The following is a 17973-nucleotide window of genomic DNA, read 5'->3' on the forward strand; positions in this document are numbered from 1 at the left end:
TATCGCGCGCATTCTACTGCTTAGCATTTTCAGAATGTTTCGTTTTCTGGGGCAGAGAACAGGATTTTCGGTTATTGTTCACCTGCGTGAAATAAAATAAATTCAGTATCTAGCACTCTTCGTATCTAGCCCGACTCCAACAGAGCCCGTGCTGAAGTGCTGGCGGACCAACTCAGGGCTGTCCAGAGGGCCCGTGTGACGGCAGAGGGGTTCGGCCTCTCTGTACCGACGTGGGAGCGGCCCGCATCAGTCCCAGACTGATCCCTCAGGACCTAAACAAAGTTCTTCATACGTACATACATACTGCTTAGCAGGTGGTCTTTAGCATATGCAACCATTCTTCTCCGCCTAACAAGGAAATTGACACTGCTTTTCGGCTTGCTGCGTCTGTGGACCGCATGTGCAAATGGAGCATTTATTGCTAAGTAGAAACATTTCGAACCCCATATCAAGACAACTAAAAAGTTCAATTGCTGGCTCATGCGCCGCCTATGCCGTTAAGGCACAAGATAAAACATTAAACGCAATTGCCAGCACAGCTTCAAGGTATACTAGCCTATAAATTAGATTTGTTCATGAGCTTTCGTAGGCTTCCGACGAGAGGAACTCATAAAATTCCGTGTAGTAGTAGAACACGAGCTTGACGCTGCATGGAACCAACCCATTAAGTTTCTCGCGATGCGATGGCGACTACGGCTTACTTACTGCTCTCTGTATACTGGACGACCAGAGTTGTCTGAAGGCATGCGGAAAGCTATTGCTCACGGGCATGAATATACCAGGTGGTGGGCCCGGGAGGTTGCTCAGGTAGCAGGGAGTCCCCACTCCTCTCGAAGGCGCGAGAAAGAATCCCGATTGCGTTTTCATTTTTTTTACCAAATGATGTTTGTTCTCCTGCTGCACCTAAGTATACTGAACAGTGCAACCAGAAAATAAAACAAAAACAAAGGAACACCATGCCAAGAATAAGCAAATATACTTGAAGGAAAAGACGAGCAGTTATGCTTTTTAACTCCGAGAAGAATGTACGTCAAGCTATTTTTTCACGCACTAGGCACAATAAGAATCGTTGAATCGTTTTGTCCACAGCCACACACGGGGAATGAGGCAGGCATGCCGTTTATTGTTGCATCAAAAACAGGTGCCGGAATCAAGTTACTGAATATAGCGCAAGAACACAGTAGACGTGATGTAGACTACGCAGGCCATACAATTAACCTGCACAATGACAAGCGCTTTTACTGAGCCCGTTACGGTGGCCGTAATCAAGCGCGTAACCACAATTTTCACATTTCAAGTACGTTTTATTGTATTTGGGTAAAGTAAGCCGGCGGTGGTCATTGAACGGCTGCGGAAGTAACGATTCCAGGGGAATCGCAAATTGAACGACAGCTCAGTCTGCCTGTCTGGTGCCATAGTAAAGCATACGGTCGAGATCGCCGCAAATAGCAAATTCCGATAGTAGCGACGATCAACTCGGCTTCCATCGGCTGCAGTGAAGACGTGAAGACTACATAAAATCGCATTGCGAAAGCGTAGAAGGAAAAAAGAAAAACGCTTTGGACGCCGCGTGCTTGCTCCTCAGGCGTCCCGGAAAATGCACCGATCGAAACGCGAGCACAACGCTGCAGGGGCGGACGAAATGAGGCCGTGGTGGTCACTCCGGCGACGGCTGCTCGGAAAAAATCGCCTCATTTTTTTTCTTCAGCTTTGGATCGTCACTGGGGCCGATCGACGAGTGTTGCTCCGAGAAGATGTCAAGGTCAGTTGGCACCTAGCAAAGCAAAAAGCAAAAAAAAGAGAAGATATTGGGCCATAAGACATCGTAGATAATTGCCAAAGCTAGCGACAGCTTTCATGCGTGGCCCCGCTGCCTGCCTCTATGCTATCTCGTGATACACGGCAAACTTAAGTTATCGCCGAACCAACCGACTAACTGCGCACATATCTGGTTACGTTAAGATATGGGTGGGCTGATCATATATATATATATATATATATATATATATATATATATATATATATATATATATATATATATATATATATATATATATACTTGACAGTAACTATATACACACATTGTACACGTGATCGCGATGACGTCATGCAGCGCACGTGCGTCAGGCGCACGCTTTGCTTTCATCGCTCCTCGCCTTATCTCGATGACGTCATCGCGAGCAGAGTGGCGGAATGGGGGACCCTCCACTCCATTCCCAGTCTTTTAAGGAGAGAGTGGAAATTCCCCGTTAATTTCACTCTCCTCTTTGAACTCCTAGGAATGGTGAGAGAGTTCGACCATTCCCACTCCCGCAGTGGCTAAACTGAACAATTCTATTCCTCCAACTCTGGAAAATCAAAACTCTTAGTCTACAATCGTTGAGTACTTGTGCGTTGCATGCCATTGAACTACAAGCGTGTTTTGGAAGTCTTAAATACTTTACAAATAACGTTACGCGCGATTCCTTTTTTGGCACACGGAACAAGTTAGTGTTTTATTATTTCTGTAGCGCAATATTCCCTGTAATCACCCTCACGAGAACAGTCTTCAAGCGAAGCTTTCTTTTCGAACCGTCCCGGAGTTTTCTGACCATAGCTGTTAACTGCTGTCATGCCGAAAAGGCCAAATAACAAAAAAAGGCAGAAAAGTGAATTAGGTGCGAGATGGTGGGATCGAAGTCAAGGTCAAATCCACAGCAGCTCTGTGATCTAACCACCCCTGACGGGCCAACCACCAACGGCAAAAAAGCTGACGCTTCGCCATTACCAAATCTGTCGCGGCCGCTATGATCCCGTTTGGAGAGAAGTTGAAGCGGTTTCCTAAACGCAGCAGAGCGCGCTGTCCTCTGTAATACCCAGGCCATTAAGAGCAAAATGTCACCAGAAAAAAAAAACAAAGAAGAAAAAAAATCGTCATTTCTCTCTAGGCACCTTTTCGGTCGGGCAAATTCAAGGAAGGGAGTCTCGCGCTTAATTGCAGTTTCGAAGAAATTTCTTACATTCGGCGAGGCAGATCCCTTCGGCGGCGCACGGAGTGAACGCACCGAGTGCGTGGACACGTGCGAGGCACGGCGCTTCATCAGGTCCTGCCGGAGCTGCTGCACAGTCTGTTCGTCCAGATCGCCGGTCTCTGACGCGGGACCGGCGCCGGAGGCGTCGACGATGGTACAAACTGGCAACAGCTTGACCCTGATGCCGTCGGACTTAGGGTTGGCGTCCGCATTGCCTGGCGAACCGGCTGCGGCGTTGCTTTCCGACGAGTGCTGCTCCGAAAAGATGTCGAGCTTGGCCGGAACCTGGCCACAGAGAGAAAAAAAAAATCAAGTTTTTTTTTCATTTATCAGCCAAACGGCAGGTGACCGCTGAAGCTGAGGCTGGTGAGTGCTACAAAAACACCGTGCATCTAGTCACAAAGAGAGGGGTGCGTAAGTAATCAGGGCCGGGTCGGTAACGGTGCGGGTCAGGGCGACTGGCATGGTCGCAACATTTCCTGCTCGTTTCCTGGCCTCTGAAAACATTTATGCAATAGGTTCTATAAACAGTCTGCCTGATGCTTCCTCTAAGAGCCCAACGTACCAACTCTGTCCGTTGGGATCTTAGGCGTGCATGTCTCGCTTTATCACGACCGATACATGAGGGGTTGCCTGAAACACGGCGAGAGGAATGCTGCCCTCAGAATGGGAAAAAAGGAAGCGACACTTTTGAGTTTTATCAGGTGGCACTGAGATCATGGATGATCACCGAGTGACTGGTCAGGAATCGAGAAAGACTAGCAGAAATGCTTCGACGGATTCGTACGTTTATGAGCGTCCACAGGCGCTGTTCAAAACAACACAGTCAATACACGACTTCGGCGCCTGTAGTCACTTCCGAAGCCTACACAGCGGAAAAACAACTAGATCATTGCGTTCCGTTAAGGCGAGAGAGCTCTAGTCATCGACTAGGCGTACGATCTTGGCGCCATCTATTGTTGTTGAGTTCGACACCTCCTTATTTTAGCCTCATGACAAGTCGGTCGTTTGCACGCGTCAATGTATGTTTAAATAATTTCGAACGGTGTGCTGCCATGAACGAAGAACATCGTACACTGCCTGGAGCCAGGAAAGTCCAAAGCCACTGATCATAGCCCAGGCTTTGCGTTGTTGGCTAGTCATTCATCTATCGATATCGACAAGCAGTATTAAGAGCACCCCCCCCCTCCCCGATAACATGGAGACGTTGATGCCAACGTAACGTGAGGTGACGGGAAGCTGAAGCCTACAACACCATCCCGTGCCTGTAAACTTGGCGGATGGTGAAGAAAATGCTAAGTATTTCCCCTGAAGAAGGCAGCCAGGCTGATGCCATGTGGAGCCATGGTGTGTCCTTTCGACCCTACCCTATCGAAAACAAGAACGAAAAACAAGCTATATACAAATAACATCCAGCGTAACCCTCATATCCAATAGTCGCATTCGAATATTAAGAGAATCTCATAAAAAAATCATGTGTTCTTATTTATCATACGCGAAATTCGGATGTGGAGGTTGGGAAGCATAAAGTATTCTGTTTTTTACTGTAAGGCTGAATCAGCGGGAGCCCTAGTCATGAGCTGCTTCGGTAGTAAAAATATATTTTTTGTCTGCAAACACTTAAATTTCGTATAAGAAAGCTGGAAGATATGTGCACAGAAGTGGGCATGATCTCATGAACTTGCATAGTGGGAAAATGGAAGGAAGCTTCACTTGGTAGCTGGAGGGCCACCTTTAGAATAATTTAAATTGTGAGTTTCAACGTTCCAAAACTCCCCAGAAGCTTGTGAGTGACGCAAAAGTGTATAGCGCTGGAATAATCTAGGCCACCTGAGGCTGTTTTGACACGCTACCAGTGCGTGGTACACGAACGCTTTCGCATTCCGTCCCCACGAAAGTGAGGCGCACCCGCCTTCATGAACCTGCCCTTCGCGTGCTCTGCTGTACGAGGCCGTAAGTTGCAGAGCTACCGCGCCTGGAGAACCACGTCCAACTGTGAGAACTGATAACAATCTGAAGGTTATCAGGTATGACCACGGACACCGTCCTTCTGACAGGAGCCACTGAGCACGGATGTTATTCCAGTACGTCAACAACTAATCGACCAAAAAGACTATACAAACGAATCTCCCTGAAACTTTCGATTACCCTTATCTCAGCCAGCTAACGTTGACTCCGTTGTTTTCTCTTAGTGCCAATCATGTTATGCTAACACGTGAACCGCCGTTTCTTCAACGTGCTATACTTCAGGACCAATAAAACTTTCTTTTCTTGATCCCAACTAAACCACATTATAGTCGTGCTTCTATGTTTATCCGGTCTTTCCATGTTTGAATGAACACTGGAAGTTTTAATATTGTACGTATGTCAACGTTTCCACGAACATACCCTTGTTTTTTGTCCTAGAAATAACCTATTTGAAGCGACCATTGCAGATAACGCCACAGCAGAGGTGTACTGAAATTGTCCTTGTTGTAACAGAATGGATAACTGGGCCAGTTGGTTTACTTGCATCTTGAAACTGTAAAAGCGCACAAAGACGAGAACGAAGAGAGCGGACAGGATGAAGTGCTTCGTCTTCCTGAATGGGGTCGGGTATGCAGGTAGTAACATGTGCCGGAAATTTGAGGCGACGCTCCCCGTGCGCTGATTTAGTCCGACACTCGCGGAAAGATGGTGCCTCATGGCCAATGAATCGCCAAAGCAATATGTATAGTTAGACATCAATATTTTTTTCGGAAGAAAAAATCCTTTAAAACTGGCCAATGTATCTTTTCTTTTGTAGTGCCAAAGCGCAGTGGAATTAAGGTTTCTATTATCGTCGGTCGATTACAATTCACTAAATTAAGCGTAGTTGTCACATCAGAATTGCTACTGCGTTTTTCACAGCAGTGGCCTTCGTCATTGACATTGTGATCTCACTTCCGAAACAATTATTTTTGGGGTAAAAATGACGATCTGGAGTCTTCGCAGTGCAACTCCTTACTTTATCTTGACTTCTTTCCTTTGGCGTATAACGTGGCACCTGTCAGTCTGCGTCGCTCACTGCAACGGGTGCGTAGCTAACGCATAGTTTATACGTAGGATACACAGAAACTCAGTCGAGTGTTACAAGAGGTTTCACAGGAATGAACACGAGCGCACGGACGCACCTTGGCCGCATCGGCCACGTGACGTAGGGAGCGCACAGACACGTGTGAGGCGCGGCGCTTGAAGATGTCCCGCCGTAGCTGGTCCACAGTCGACTCGTCCAAGTCACCAGTCGGTGAAGCAGCACTCGCGGCGGTGGTCCCTGTTTCGGCCCCCCGAGGACCGGAAGTCTCTTGCGGGCGCGACGTCGAAGTGGCCGGCTTGTGCTTGTGCTTATGCTTGTGCTTGTGCTCGCCGCCCGTCTTCGACTTCTCCGGTGGCGAACTGGTCTCGAGGACACTCGCCGAAATGTGTTCCTCCGAGAAGATGTCGAGATCGCTCGGCACCTGTGCGAATTAAAGTGCGGCGGCGAGGCAATAATCAGACGCTTCAGGGGACTTGGACGAATAAACAGCGCATGGATGGAACAACAGACTAACGGCCCAGAAAGAGCACTGTTTGTCTGCTTGCGCCTTGAGTTAGCCTTTTCTCTGTGTAACTATAACGTGGAACAACCAGTATAGTTCCACGCTCGGCTACAGTTCTTCAATGAGCAGTTAAGCGGTAGAGCTGTCGCATCATTACGAAATGTTCTAACACGTGCAGGCGAGAGCCTAGAGAGACCTACGTCCTGAGGCCTATAGCTGCACCAAGAAATACTGCAAGGTATCCTCACTGTGTCCTAGTGTCTTAACAACCAGAATGGTCTTCGTTAAGAAATGGAATGAATGCCCTTTTTGCATATTCTAGATGCTCTATTACTCAGATGCTGAAAATTTGGCACGCTACAAGCCACCTGATTTCTCGCTCGTGCCTGAGCATAATTCAGGCGACAAAAAATCTGATGCATTGACCAAACTTCCTTTACAATCTGCAACCGGTCGCGCAAAAAAAAAAGAAAAGAACAAAAGAATATCACAGCTCGATCGGCAAGCCCTGGCAAGCACAATGCAACATAATCGTAGCCTCCAAGAGTTGTTGCGTTTGATGTTCTGCATACAACAAGGCGTTGATGGATTTTGGTTGCCACGGAAAGCCACGTTGTCGTACTGCGTCAGTGCGTTACAGAGACGGAAAACACTTGGTAAATACGGAAAGCCTTTGCACTGCTTCATTAAATTCTGTACAACACCGCTCTGAGCAACACCTCGCACAGGAGCTTTTGTTTTATACTGTTTGTCTATTCCAAAAATGAGTTTAAATACTTGCCAAAGATGACCAAATCGACAGCGTAACGGACACCGACTATCCTAAATATAATACGGTTCCAATTCTGACGAAGTCAGCACAGAAAAGAACTTCGCTAAGACAGCATAACCCAAGGCTATCCAGACTACTTTGGCGGCCAAACAAGGTGTAGCATTTTGAAAGTTGGGTGGGAAGTGCACTTGCATGCAAAAGATCGTAATGAGGTTTTTATTTGCATAAAGTAATCCACGTTGTGTGTTTTTTCTTAGCTTCGCACACACAACGTGTTAAAAATACATTTGATTTCCTGATTTTGTTTTTGCTGTTGGCGTGAAGTCGACTCCAGTCGCACATGCACGCTCATTTGCATATTCGAGGATAGCGTGTGCAAACGGCGTAGGAACCCATCGAGAATGTTCCGGTATACTGTCGCAATATTAATTCAGCGATAGCTGGGGACACATTAACCCTGTCCGAAGCCTTGCGTTTTATGGACAGTGCATGAATAGTAAGTGGATCTGCGGTGTTAACTCGCAAGGGACTACTTGAACAATTAATGTTGGCGCAAAAAATGAAAAAAAACGCTCACTGTAGCGAACCTACTACTTTAAATAATATTCAGCTCTATGAATACCAGCACTTGAAGATTTCTATACCGCGGAATGCTTAAAAAGATGAGTTTGGAGATATGTGTCTCCACCTTGCATCAAAAATGCATGGTCATAGCCTAACCACGTTCCTAAATGTGCTTCGATTATTCAACTGCAAGGTGTCATATGAAGCCTTCGAGTAGCTTCGATCAATGCTGGCCAGAATCGGTACATGTGCTATAGGTGCTTTCAGTTCGAACTTTGCGTGGGAGCCCGTGGTACTGTTCTCCACATTGCTTAATTCCGCCACGTTCTCAACTTCCGCCATCTTGGCGGTTTGAGCCAATCAGAGAGTGCCGCCGACCTGCAATCCAACGGTGGCCGACAAATGTGGCGCAGTCGACAGACGCCACCTAGCGCGTGAAAAGATCCCTCGGTGCCGTTTGGACGCCCCCTATCTAGGAGGAGCAGGACGAAAAGGAAGGAAGGAAAGGTATGGGAGGCCAACCTGACGCACGTCCGGTTTGTTACCCTATACAACCACCGATATAACTTCTTTAAGGGGTCAATAGGTGCCGCCTCCCTTGTCTTGCGTTGCGTACCTTGGCCACCCGCGGTGCGGGTCTCAGGGAGTGCTGAGACACGTGGGATGCACGGCGCACGGAGATGTCCCGGCGCAGCTCCACGAGGGTCGATTCGTCCAAGTCACGGGCCTGCGAAGCGGGGGCCGCGCCGGCGCTCGTCCCAGGCGGCGATTCGGGTCCCGGTGGGGGCGACGTGCACTCGGACGTGGGCCCCGAGAGCACCACGTCGGCGGGGACGCCCGAGGCTTGCCGCGGAGGCGACGACTTGCGTTTGCGCTCGTGCTTGTGCCCGGAGTGCGATTGCTTCTCTCTCACCGCCGCTGCCTCGGCTATGCTCGCGGTCGAGCGTTCTTCCGAAAAGATGTCGAGTTCGGCCGGCACCTGCGCCGACAAATTATTTGCTCTCTCTCTCTCTCTCTTTCTAAGAATATTATTATGCAGAAGAAACAGACACAAGTGTTCCATAGCCTGGCGAGGGAACAAGAATTCATGATTGCCAGCCAGCCTCTAGAGTATGTGCAGGCGTACGCTTCTCTAGGTTAATTACTTACAGGGGACCCTGTTTAACAGAAGAAAATTTGCATATTAAAGTGGGTTGGACTGCATACAGCAGGCTTTACCGAATCCTGGTTGTGGGGTTATCATGGTCGTTAAAAGAAAGTGCGCATTGCATTCTACCGGTGCTTAACATATGGGGTCGAAACTCGGAGGTAAAGAAGATAGAAAACAAGTTAAGGGTCTCTCAAAGCGCGATAGAACGAAAAATGTTAGGCATAATGCTAAGAGATAGCAAGAGAGGGGTGTGGATGAGAGTAAATGAGGGTAGCTGATGTTCTAGTCGACATGAAGATGAAAAATTCACCGGTGGTTACGATGCTCCCTAATGCAAAGTTTGTGCGCAGATTTATGCGGGTTTTCATTTTGCGCGATATGTTGGCTGGCGCGGCCAATCTTTCTCGTGCGGCACGACGTTGCGAACGGAGCGAAGTTTGGCGTGACGGCCCCGATAATTATCTAATAGGCCGAGGTACCGTCCTTCTGTGGTCTCTCGCCCGAAACGTTTGGGATGCGCCTATCTCGCTCGTCAATCCGATTCTTGAATCTATGAATATATAGGTACTTCGCCCCGCTTCCCGTTCGGCACAATTCTTTTTCTTTTCCTGAAACTCAAATTGAGAGCGCAGCGCCTTGGACAAATAGGACCTGCATGACACCGGAAACAACCGGCGTCTCAGTTTGATTCAGGAAGCCCTTATATTCTCCTCGAGCTCAAGAAAAATCCAGCGTCTAGAACTGCTACTTTCGCGAACAATGAAAACACAACACATTGCTTACTGAAACGACACGATCACCTGAGCAGAGAACCAGGAACAGGCACGCGGGTAAAGAATCGGGCTTCTGGTGGACTCCGCTTTTCAGCACCCAGGCGTATAAATGTAGGCATAACATTGTGTAGCCATTCATTATGTGCACACTGTATCCTAGGTTGCGACGCAGTCTGCGGGGGGGGGGGGGGGAATTCGCACCGTACTTCAAAGACGTGTATCATCGCCGAGGAGAATTTCGCGGTTTGGCGCAAAATAATGGCGATTCTCTGCAAAAGCGGTGACTATGAAATCGACTTGTAGTGACGAAGAATGTAGTCTGCATTATGACGAACCATTTAGGATTTATTTCGTCAAATAACAAGTTCCAATCAATCTAGCTTGCGTTGTTCATATGCAGCGCTGCTAGCCAAGTATACTTTTCCTCTGAAGAACGCCACACGCAACTCGACGCATAATAGATGCGCCTGATCGAAATTTCGCTGCAGAGTGATAGCCTAAGAAAATGCGTACAAGATCGACGGCAAACATCATTGGAGGACAAGATAAACCGTTAAGTGTGTAAGATTTCCCAAAACTGCTTATGAGGCTTCAAACAGGAGCGGTGACCCCAACCACGGCGGCCGCATTTCGATGGGGGCGAAATGCGAAAACAACCGTGTACTTAGATTTAGCTGCATGTTAAAGAACCCCAGGTGGTCAAAATTTCCGGAGTCCTCCGCTACGGCGTGCCTCATAATCGGAAAGCGGTTTTGGCACGTAAAACCCCATAATTTTGGTTAACAGGGACGGGTATCTATATGGTTTCTGGTTCCATTCAGAATAAGAAAATCTGGCGTTCTCGAGCGAGGTACAAGGATCAGAGGAGGATATGCAACGCTCGGCATGACAACTCTCATGACGTTTAAGTCGCAGTGGAACGTATTTTCAACGCCTTTTCGGCATCGCTTGGTCGACGATTTTCACCCGACATGCTGAAGTCGTACTCTTATTTGCGGATGGAGCACGTGACGTAAGCGTGTATGCTTTTATTGTCAACAACCACGCGGAACGTATTTCACACGTTTCGGTCAGAATTGTAGTGCGGTTAGCATGCAACTTATGTGAAACGAACATGCCGAGACGAGGCGGAACGACGGCGAAGGTATACGTTAAAAAAGAAACGCTCCGCTCATGGTTGTGGCCAAACTAATAGGTCAGTCACTCACCTTGGGCGATTCAGCCAGAGTACGCGATCGCGCTGAGCGTGTAGACACGTGCGAGGCGCGACGCATTATCACTTCCTTGCGCAGCTTCCGGAGGGTCGAATCGTCCAGGTCGTGGGTGTCCGAGGCCGCGCCGGGGTCTACTATGGCCACAGTCGGGCTCTTGGCGCCCGGCTGGGATGCTTGCGCTTCCGCCTGGCTCGGCTGCTGCTGTTGCGAACGGCGGGGAAGTGCGTTAGCCTTCAATCCCTCCCGACTGAGTGTCCTTGAGAGGACAGCGCTTCATGCCATGTCGCCTACTTGTAAATGTGATGCTAGTGTATTATGTACGATTGGTCGCGGTAACTTAGTGGCTATGGCGTTCTGTTGTTGGGATTGAGATCGCGGGTTCAATCCCGGTGACGGCGACGGCACTTCGATTGGCTCTAAATAATATTTTATAAATGTATGCGCTTAGATTGAGATGCCGCTGAACGATAGCCAGGAGGTTAAAAATTTTTTCGGAGCTCATGTCTGCGCCGCCTAAAAGCCCTAGAGTTGCTTCGGGGCGTTGAACCCCATTAATCAATATTGAACTATTTATCTATTATATGTTCGTCCTTCCATAGCAGCGCTTGACTTAACAGGTAAATCGTCTTAAATATGCAGATCGAGCATCGGAATAAAGGAAAGTAGAGATTATACTACAAGTCACTGAGAAGGTAAAGCGGCGCCGCAGTGTTCAGTGCATGGAAATCATGTGAAGTGAAGTGTTTGTGCTGGTATGTCTGAGTTAGACTCGTTGAAAAAAATTATGTTCAAAATCAAAGTGTCCGGTTTAATGTGCCAAGGTAACATACGGCATATTCGAGGATGCCGTAGTCGGCGATCCTGGATTATTTTCAGCCCACGGGTGGTCCCTAAAATACGCCTCAACGTGAGCGTTTTCGCATTCCGACCCCTCAAAAGGGGATTGCCTCGGATGGGGAATTGAGCCCACGACCTAGGTGCTGGGCAATAAAATGCTATAGGCACTGATTTACAAAAACATTTACCAATCGTTTTCAGCTGCTTGACTTGTTTCTAATGCGCTTGCAGTTAGTAGCGGTAGCAAAGATAACAGCTGCTCAGTAAAAAAAGAGAAAAATGCACATTCAGAGTTTCCTTTAGTTATTTGATGTACCATGACAGTGACATTGCTGAAACAAGAAAAAGAAAAGCATGCCACCACATGCACTTAGAATATTGCGTGCCCAGGATGAGATACAGAGGTAAGGCATTCATTAAGCCGTCTATACGCAATGTAATCCTACTCAATGATTGAAACTTATTGTACAAAGGTTGACTGGCCAATGCGATCGTCGTTAAATTGTTGCCGTACTGCGGCATTCGCGGCTGTCATGCAGCAAAATGCTATGGAACAAGCCCTGCTTTCGCCGGGCTTTATCGTCCCTAGTACCTATATATATATATAGTACCTATATATATATATATATATATATATATATATATATATATATATATATATATATATATATATATATATATATATATATGTATATATATCCTGACAGAGTAATCCATCAGTGAGTATGTTGTGTTTGCTCTAAGCGCCACAAGATGGGCATGAAAAATCACTTGACTCGGTGACAACCTGAAAATTCTGTAGAAGCTCTGGCTCCTTGTGTTTATTCCATGTTCCTCTTTTTCGTAGTTACTTCTTCCGCATCCCCTTTCCCGGCCCATTATTCGCGTAATGCTCTTTTTACCCACATTAGACCGCGGCTAGTCCAACTACACGGAAGGCAGACAGACAGTTGCAGTGACAGCGGCCACATCACTTCTACCATCCTACTAGTACTACGTAGATTGATTTTATGTTGTATGAGCAAATATAGAATGTATCAATGAATGAATGAACAAATCAGTCAATCAATAAACGCGTACTGTCCACACAACATATTACCGAGAGCCGGCTATACTGAATGTTGTTAGCTTTGATGTCACGATAATAATGGCAGGTTTCGACAACCGAAGTTACGCATATTTTTTGAGATTTACATCACTGTATTTGCCACTGCTTCTTTCTGTTGCCACCGATCATAAACCTGTGGCTAAAGTCTGCTTGCTGTGCGGCTGAAGTAGGGGTGGCCTGGAGAACACGGGATCATCCCTTCCCTCCGCCGCACTGCGTTAGCAATGGCTAAAAACACGGCCAAAGTCAAGGCCTCCTAATTTGCGTCGTCACGTTTGCGACTCCTTACCGGTAATGCTGGCGACGTCGTATCGCTGGTAGGCTCTTGTGTGACACCTTCAGATGGCGATGTCGGCGAAACTGCTCCCGCGTCCGTGGTCGCGTTCGCAGCATCCGGCTGCGTCGCAGGTGGTTTGGATCGCTTAGGCTGCTTGCTCTTGTGCTTCGAGAAACCTGCGCCAGGCACGCACCAGGCACAAAATTGTCATTGTCTCTGCTAACCGCGCATGTGTCTTATTATTGCCTTAGCGTTATCAAAGTGGGAAAAAGTGGGTGTGTGAAGTAAAGGACGCCGGTCGCGGGGTAGGGTTAGAGAAGGGATGGGAGAGCTTAGAAGAGCATGTATGTGTATGTGCGCATATGCATGAATGTACACACACACACACACACACACACACACACACACACACACACACACACACACACACACACACACACACACATACATATATATATATATATATATACATATATATATATATATATATATATATATATATATATATTGCAACTAACGTTAGTTGACTCCGGGTCACCGTCAATTGCACTTCGCTCGTCGAAGAGGCGGGAATGTGTGTTTAGTGAGCACCTGAACAACTACTTTGCAGTGTGGCGAACGAAATCATGCATGCGGCAGTTCAAAGTGTTGCGACGTAACGCTAACGCGTTTCTCTCACATTTACCGCTTAACCGCCACTGTATCTTTTGCACTGAGGAAATAAATTTCCGCGGCGCATTTAACTGAACTATTTAGGGACCCGTTGCGACGGCAGGTCGTTTTGCGCATTCGGGTCCGTGTTCACTCGCATTGTGAGCGCCTGAAATCCATGCAGTGATGATTACATGAACTTATGCATCCTTGTCGAATATTAGTCCTTCAATAGATTTTACTGCACAGTATTGATTTTCTCCAGCGCCGCGTAAGCTGTGGGTCACAACAGCCACCCAGAAACGAACAGATGAATAGCATTCCAGGGTAGCGTCAACGAAGGATTAGTAGCTTAGGTTGGGGGGGCCATTCTTGGAGCTGAAACGCGCAGCCGGAAATCATTACTGATTGGCTGGGCACTAACTCTAACATTCGCTGTACTGCACAGGAATGTTGATATGGATTTCGCCCATGTAGGCCTGGGAGTGCGAACATTTGCTGGCCTATGTGTAAAGAAAAAAAAAAAACTTTTGCCTTTAAGACATCGATAATGCTCGTGGAAAGGGCGACGGCAGCCTGCAGTGAATTTTTAACATGGAATATTGCCTTGCAAGCTGGCATTTAAATGATCACTTAAACAAGAAATTGAAAAAAATAATGTAAAGACAATTACAACAGATGTTGCAATGGGTCGTAGCATCGCACACGATTTTCTCTCCAGTTTGCCCATTGACTTCAATTAAGCATGTGGTGTATATGAGCGCCTGTCTTTTCTCACGCTCTAATATCCCTCAAACGTTGTCAATTTGGCCCAACGTGATCGATCCTTGGCCAACACCTATCTTCTTCAATTTATCCTCAAACGTTGTCAATTTGGCCCAACGTGGTCGATCCTTGGCTAACACCTATCTTCTTCAATTTATGTGTCATCGAGAAGGATAGCGTAACGGTAATGTCTACAAGGCGTTCAGTAACGTTTCGCAGCATTTGTAATGTAGAACGAAGAATCTATTACACAAGCTAGGCTTGAAATAAATAAATAAATAAATAAATCATGATAAATACTGTGGTACTCTCAAAGACCGCATTAGTCAAGCTGCTCAAGCTAACGGGAAAGCCAAAATGAAAAAAAAAACCCAGATACACAATTCTCAAACTTTTTGATTTGAAAGAAGCCTACCGGAGTCTACAATCGTGGGCGAACGCAGGTCCGACTTCTTGGACTTCTTCTTGTGCTGCTCGCCTTTGTGCTGATGCTCTTTGTTTTGCTCCAAAGATCCAACGCTAGCAGGTGGGCCCTCACGCTTTTTGCCACTAAGACCTTGTCCCTTCGCCTCGACTCCTTCCTTGTCTGCCACTTGATTGTCTGCGAGCTTGTCCGCTGCCTTGTCCTTCTTGTCAGTCGTCTTCCCCATTGGCTTTCCCGTTGGTTTCTCTGCTGACGCCAGTTTTTCGCCGGGAGAAACCTGGGAGTACGAAACCAGCAAGACCATCAAGGCTCTCTACATACATCTTGTAGTTGAATGCGCGTGTCCTTGCTAGACACAATACAAACCGCGATCTATGGCCACAATCGCAGCACATGGTCCATAATAACTATCTCCAGTGAATAAGCTGCGCAATAGAAGACATGACGGCAAGTATACCTAAACCACAAACATGCTACATGACGTGCTAGCGAATTGAAGCTAACCAGAAGAAAAAGTGCGAACGATCGCACACGTTAGGCTGCTAAGTTTGCAGTGCGGCACTTTACTATACCGCACGTCAGCACCTAGCCAAGGAATGAGCTGTTCCCATTCTGTCAATATCATGCATTTTAGCCCTGACAGATCCCTATGGTTCCAAACAAAGTTGCACTACCACTCTTCATAGACGCGACCCTCAACCGCAAAAGTTATGAGCACGGCACCTGATAAAAAATAAAGTTAAGCTGAAGCGTGTGCCCTCTCCTTCAAATGGAATGGTGCAGTCGATACCTGTAAACGGAATTATCGCACTGCTCATATAAATTCCAGGAATTGGGGCCAGGTAGTGAGGAAAGTAAGCACTTTAATGAAAGTTGGGCTCCGAAAAACTGTTACCGTCGACTGTGCGATCAACCGCGAATGCCCTCCAACCATGAAATCTAAATATCTCATAAGCGTCGGAACGTACTTCGATATTCGAATTCACAGCCTGTACAAGAAAGCGAACAACGTAGTGTTGTGCAGTTTCACTGTATATAGCATCACAAAGTGCTCGGGAATCCGTTGATTTCTCAGATACCGAGATCCCAAAAATTTTACGGTTGACTGCGCGTTATGCTATATTAGCGTGAAGGCTCAGCATTCCTTTCACGGGCGCGAACGTTGTACGAGTCTGTAATGCGCCTCTATTAGAGGGCGCTGCGTACTCACCACGGGGGTTTCCTTCGGCCTCACGTCCAGTTCCTCGGATGCTCGCTTGCTGATTTCCTGGCCGCTGACGCTGGGGTATTCGTTCAGTTTCTTACACGGGCCCAACACAGTTACCGTCGTCTCTGCACTCGCACTGGCCGGCGTGGCTATCCTCGACGGCTCGGCTTCCCTGGGGTACTCGCGGTTGTACTTGCGCATCAGCAGCCAGATGAGGAGCGCGATGAGCACGGCGCCGATGGCCACCAGCGCCATGGCTAGCGCGTCGCCGAACACCCCCGTCATGACGCAGGCGCGTTCGAGCACTGGGAGACGCGATGCTCGAACGCCGAGTGAGGGCTAACACCGCGAGACGAGGGATGCAGGGTCTTCCGATTGTCCAAACCTCTAGTGCAATCGCGGTCTCTCCACGACACTCTTCGACACTGGTCTCCTTGGAATTCGGACCGAGTGTAGGAGCGAAGCGTCGAGGGAGCGTTCCTTCGAAGCTGCTGGACCCTCAGAATCAAACGCAGCGATCACGCGATGCGCTCGCGCCGAGGTCACGCGGCCCTAGCTCGTCTTCTTTTCTTTTTTTCAGCTCCGGTAATAACACGTTGTGTTTTTTCGACTATGATCAAATTTTCGAAGAAGTAATTTTGAACCGAAATCGAAATAATAGTTATATTAAACGGGCAGACACCTGTTTTGGCCAATAGTATAGGGGCTGTACTCATGTTTTGTAAACATAGTCTCGGGATAAATGATGACGATGATAACATTGAAGGCCGTGGCACGTGCGGACTCAGGGGGTATTGGCCAAGTGTCTGGCGGATCTGAGGAGACATTATTCCCGTAATTGGCAGTTTTTTGTTGTTCAGTGTACTTCTTATACTGAAGAACAGCAATAAATAAAGGTCCTGCAGCCTGACATACGCTTTTGCTATTGCTGATGTTCGTCACGGAGGCACACTTACACTTAATACATATTTATTTACAAAAAGGCGGCACTGATTTGGGAACTCACATTTTTTGCATGCGTGCTGCATACAGAGGTTATTCACAACAATTTGGTCATGCATCCGACAAACTGTGAATGCAGCACAAAAGAGACTTAAATTTTGCAGCTACAGTTTGCATTTTGTTATAGTTTGTGCACGATGCAGTGCACAAACATAAAAATTGCATGATAATAACATTGGGACCCTTGTGGTGGGTAAGCCTGAACATTAGATAAGATTAGACCTTGTACAAAATGAAAGTAAATAATTATTGTAGGCAACGTCGTTAGCTGGGAAACATTAAATTAACCGCTTTACAAAAACATTGCTTCACATAGATTTGAACATGTTCGTTAGTTCCGCTCATGTTTAAACCCTCTTTTCCACGTTTTTAAGAAATTAAAGCCTCTGCCAAGAAAGTTCGGTGTTTCTTGCCGGCATGCGCATTTGGTTGTGTTCGAAACACGAGTGGCGCCTGTTCCATCCCAGCATCACAGATGGGTGGTTCATTTGTGCAAGTCGACGGTCAGAGTAAGGTCATAATAAACAGACAGTTTTTATCAGTTTTTTGTAAACACGAGGAAGCCCATGATTATGGCTCTTTCGGCGTTTTGGGATGCAGTGCAAAACTTCGTTTGTGCAGGTCTCGCTATCCTGAACACACTTATTAAAGCCAGGAGGTG

The 17973-nt window shown here is 47.2% G+C and overlaps 1 protein-coding gene across 3 annotated transcripts; it reads right to left on the bottom strand.

Annotated features, from left to right (window-relative positions):
- Window positions 1-583: 583 nt before the first annotated feature.
- LOC142589766 (uncharacterized) lies at window positions 584-16811 on the bottom strand. 3 transcript variants are annotated; one of them, XM_075701349.1, is made up of 8 exons: window positions 16314-16811; window positions 15095-15380; window positions 13276-13439; window positions 11036-11239; window positions 8521-8883; window positions 6164-6487; window positions 3000-3296; window positions 585-1774 (listed from the first exon to the last, which is right to left on the bottom strand). In XM_075701349.1, the coding sequence occupies exons 1-8, from the start codon at window positions 16593-16595 to the stop codon at window positions 1658-1660; spliced, it is 2037 nt and encodes a 678-aa protein (XP_075557464.1). In that variant the 5' UTR covers window positions 16596-16811; the 3' UTR covers window positions 585-1657. The 3 variants fall into 3 exon arrangements, with proteins under 3 accessions (XP_075557465.1, XP_075557464.1, XP_075557463.1); XM_075701348.1 differs by having other exon boundaries at window positions 11036-11242; XM_075701350.1 differs by lacking the exon at window positions 6164-6487 and having other exon boundaries at window positions 584-1774; window positions 11036-11242.
- Between the last annotated feature and the right edge of the window lie 1162 nt (window positions 16812-17973).

This window comes from Dermacentor variabilis, chromosome 8 (assembly GCF_050947875.1).
Source record: "Dermacentor variabilis isolate Ectoservices chromosome 8, ASM5094787v1, whole genome shotgun sequence".
Classification (NCBI taxonomy): domain Eukaryota; kingdom Metazoa; phylum Arthropoda; class Arachnida; order Ixodida; family Ixodidae; genus Dermacentor; species Dermacentor variabilis.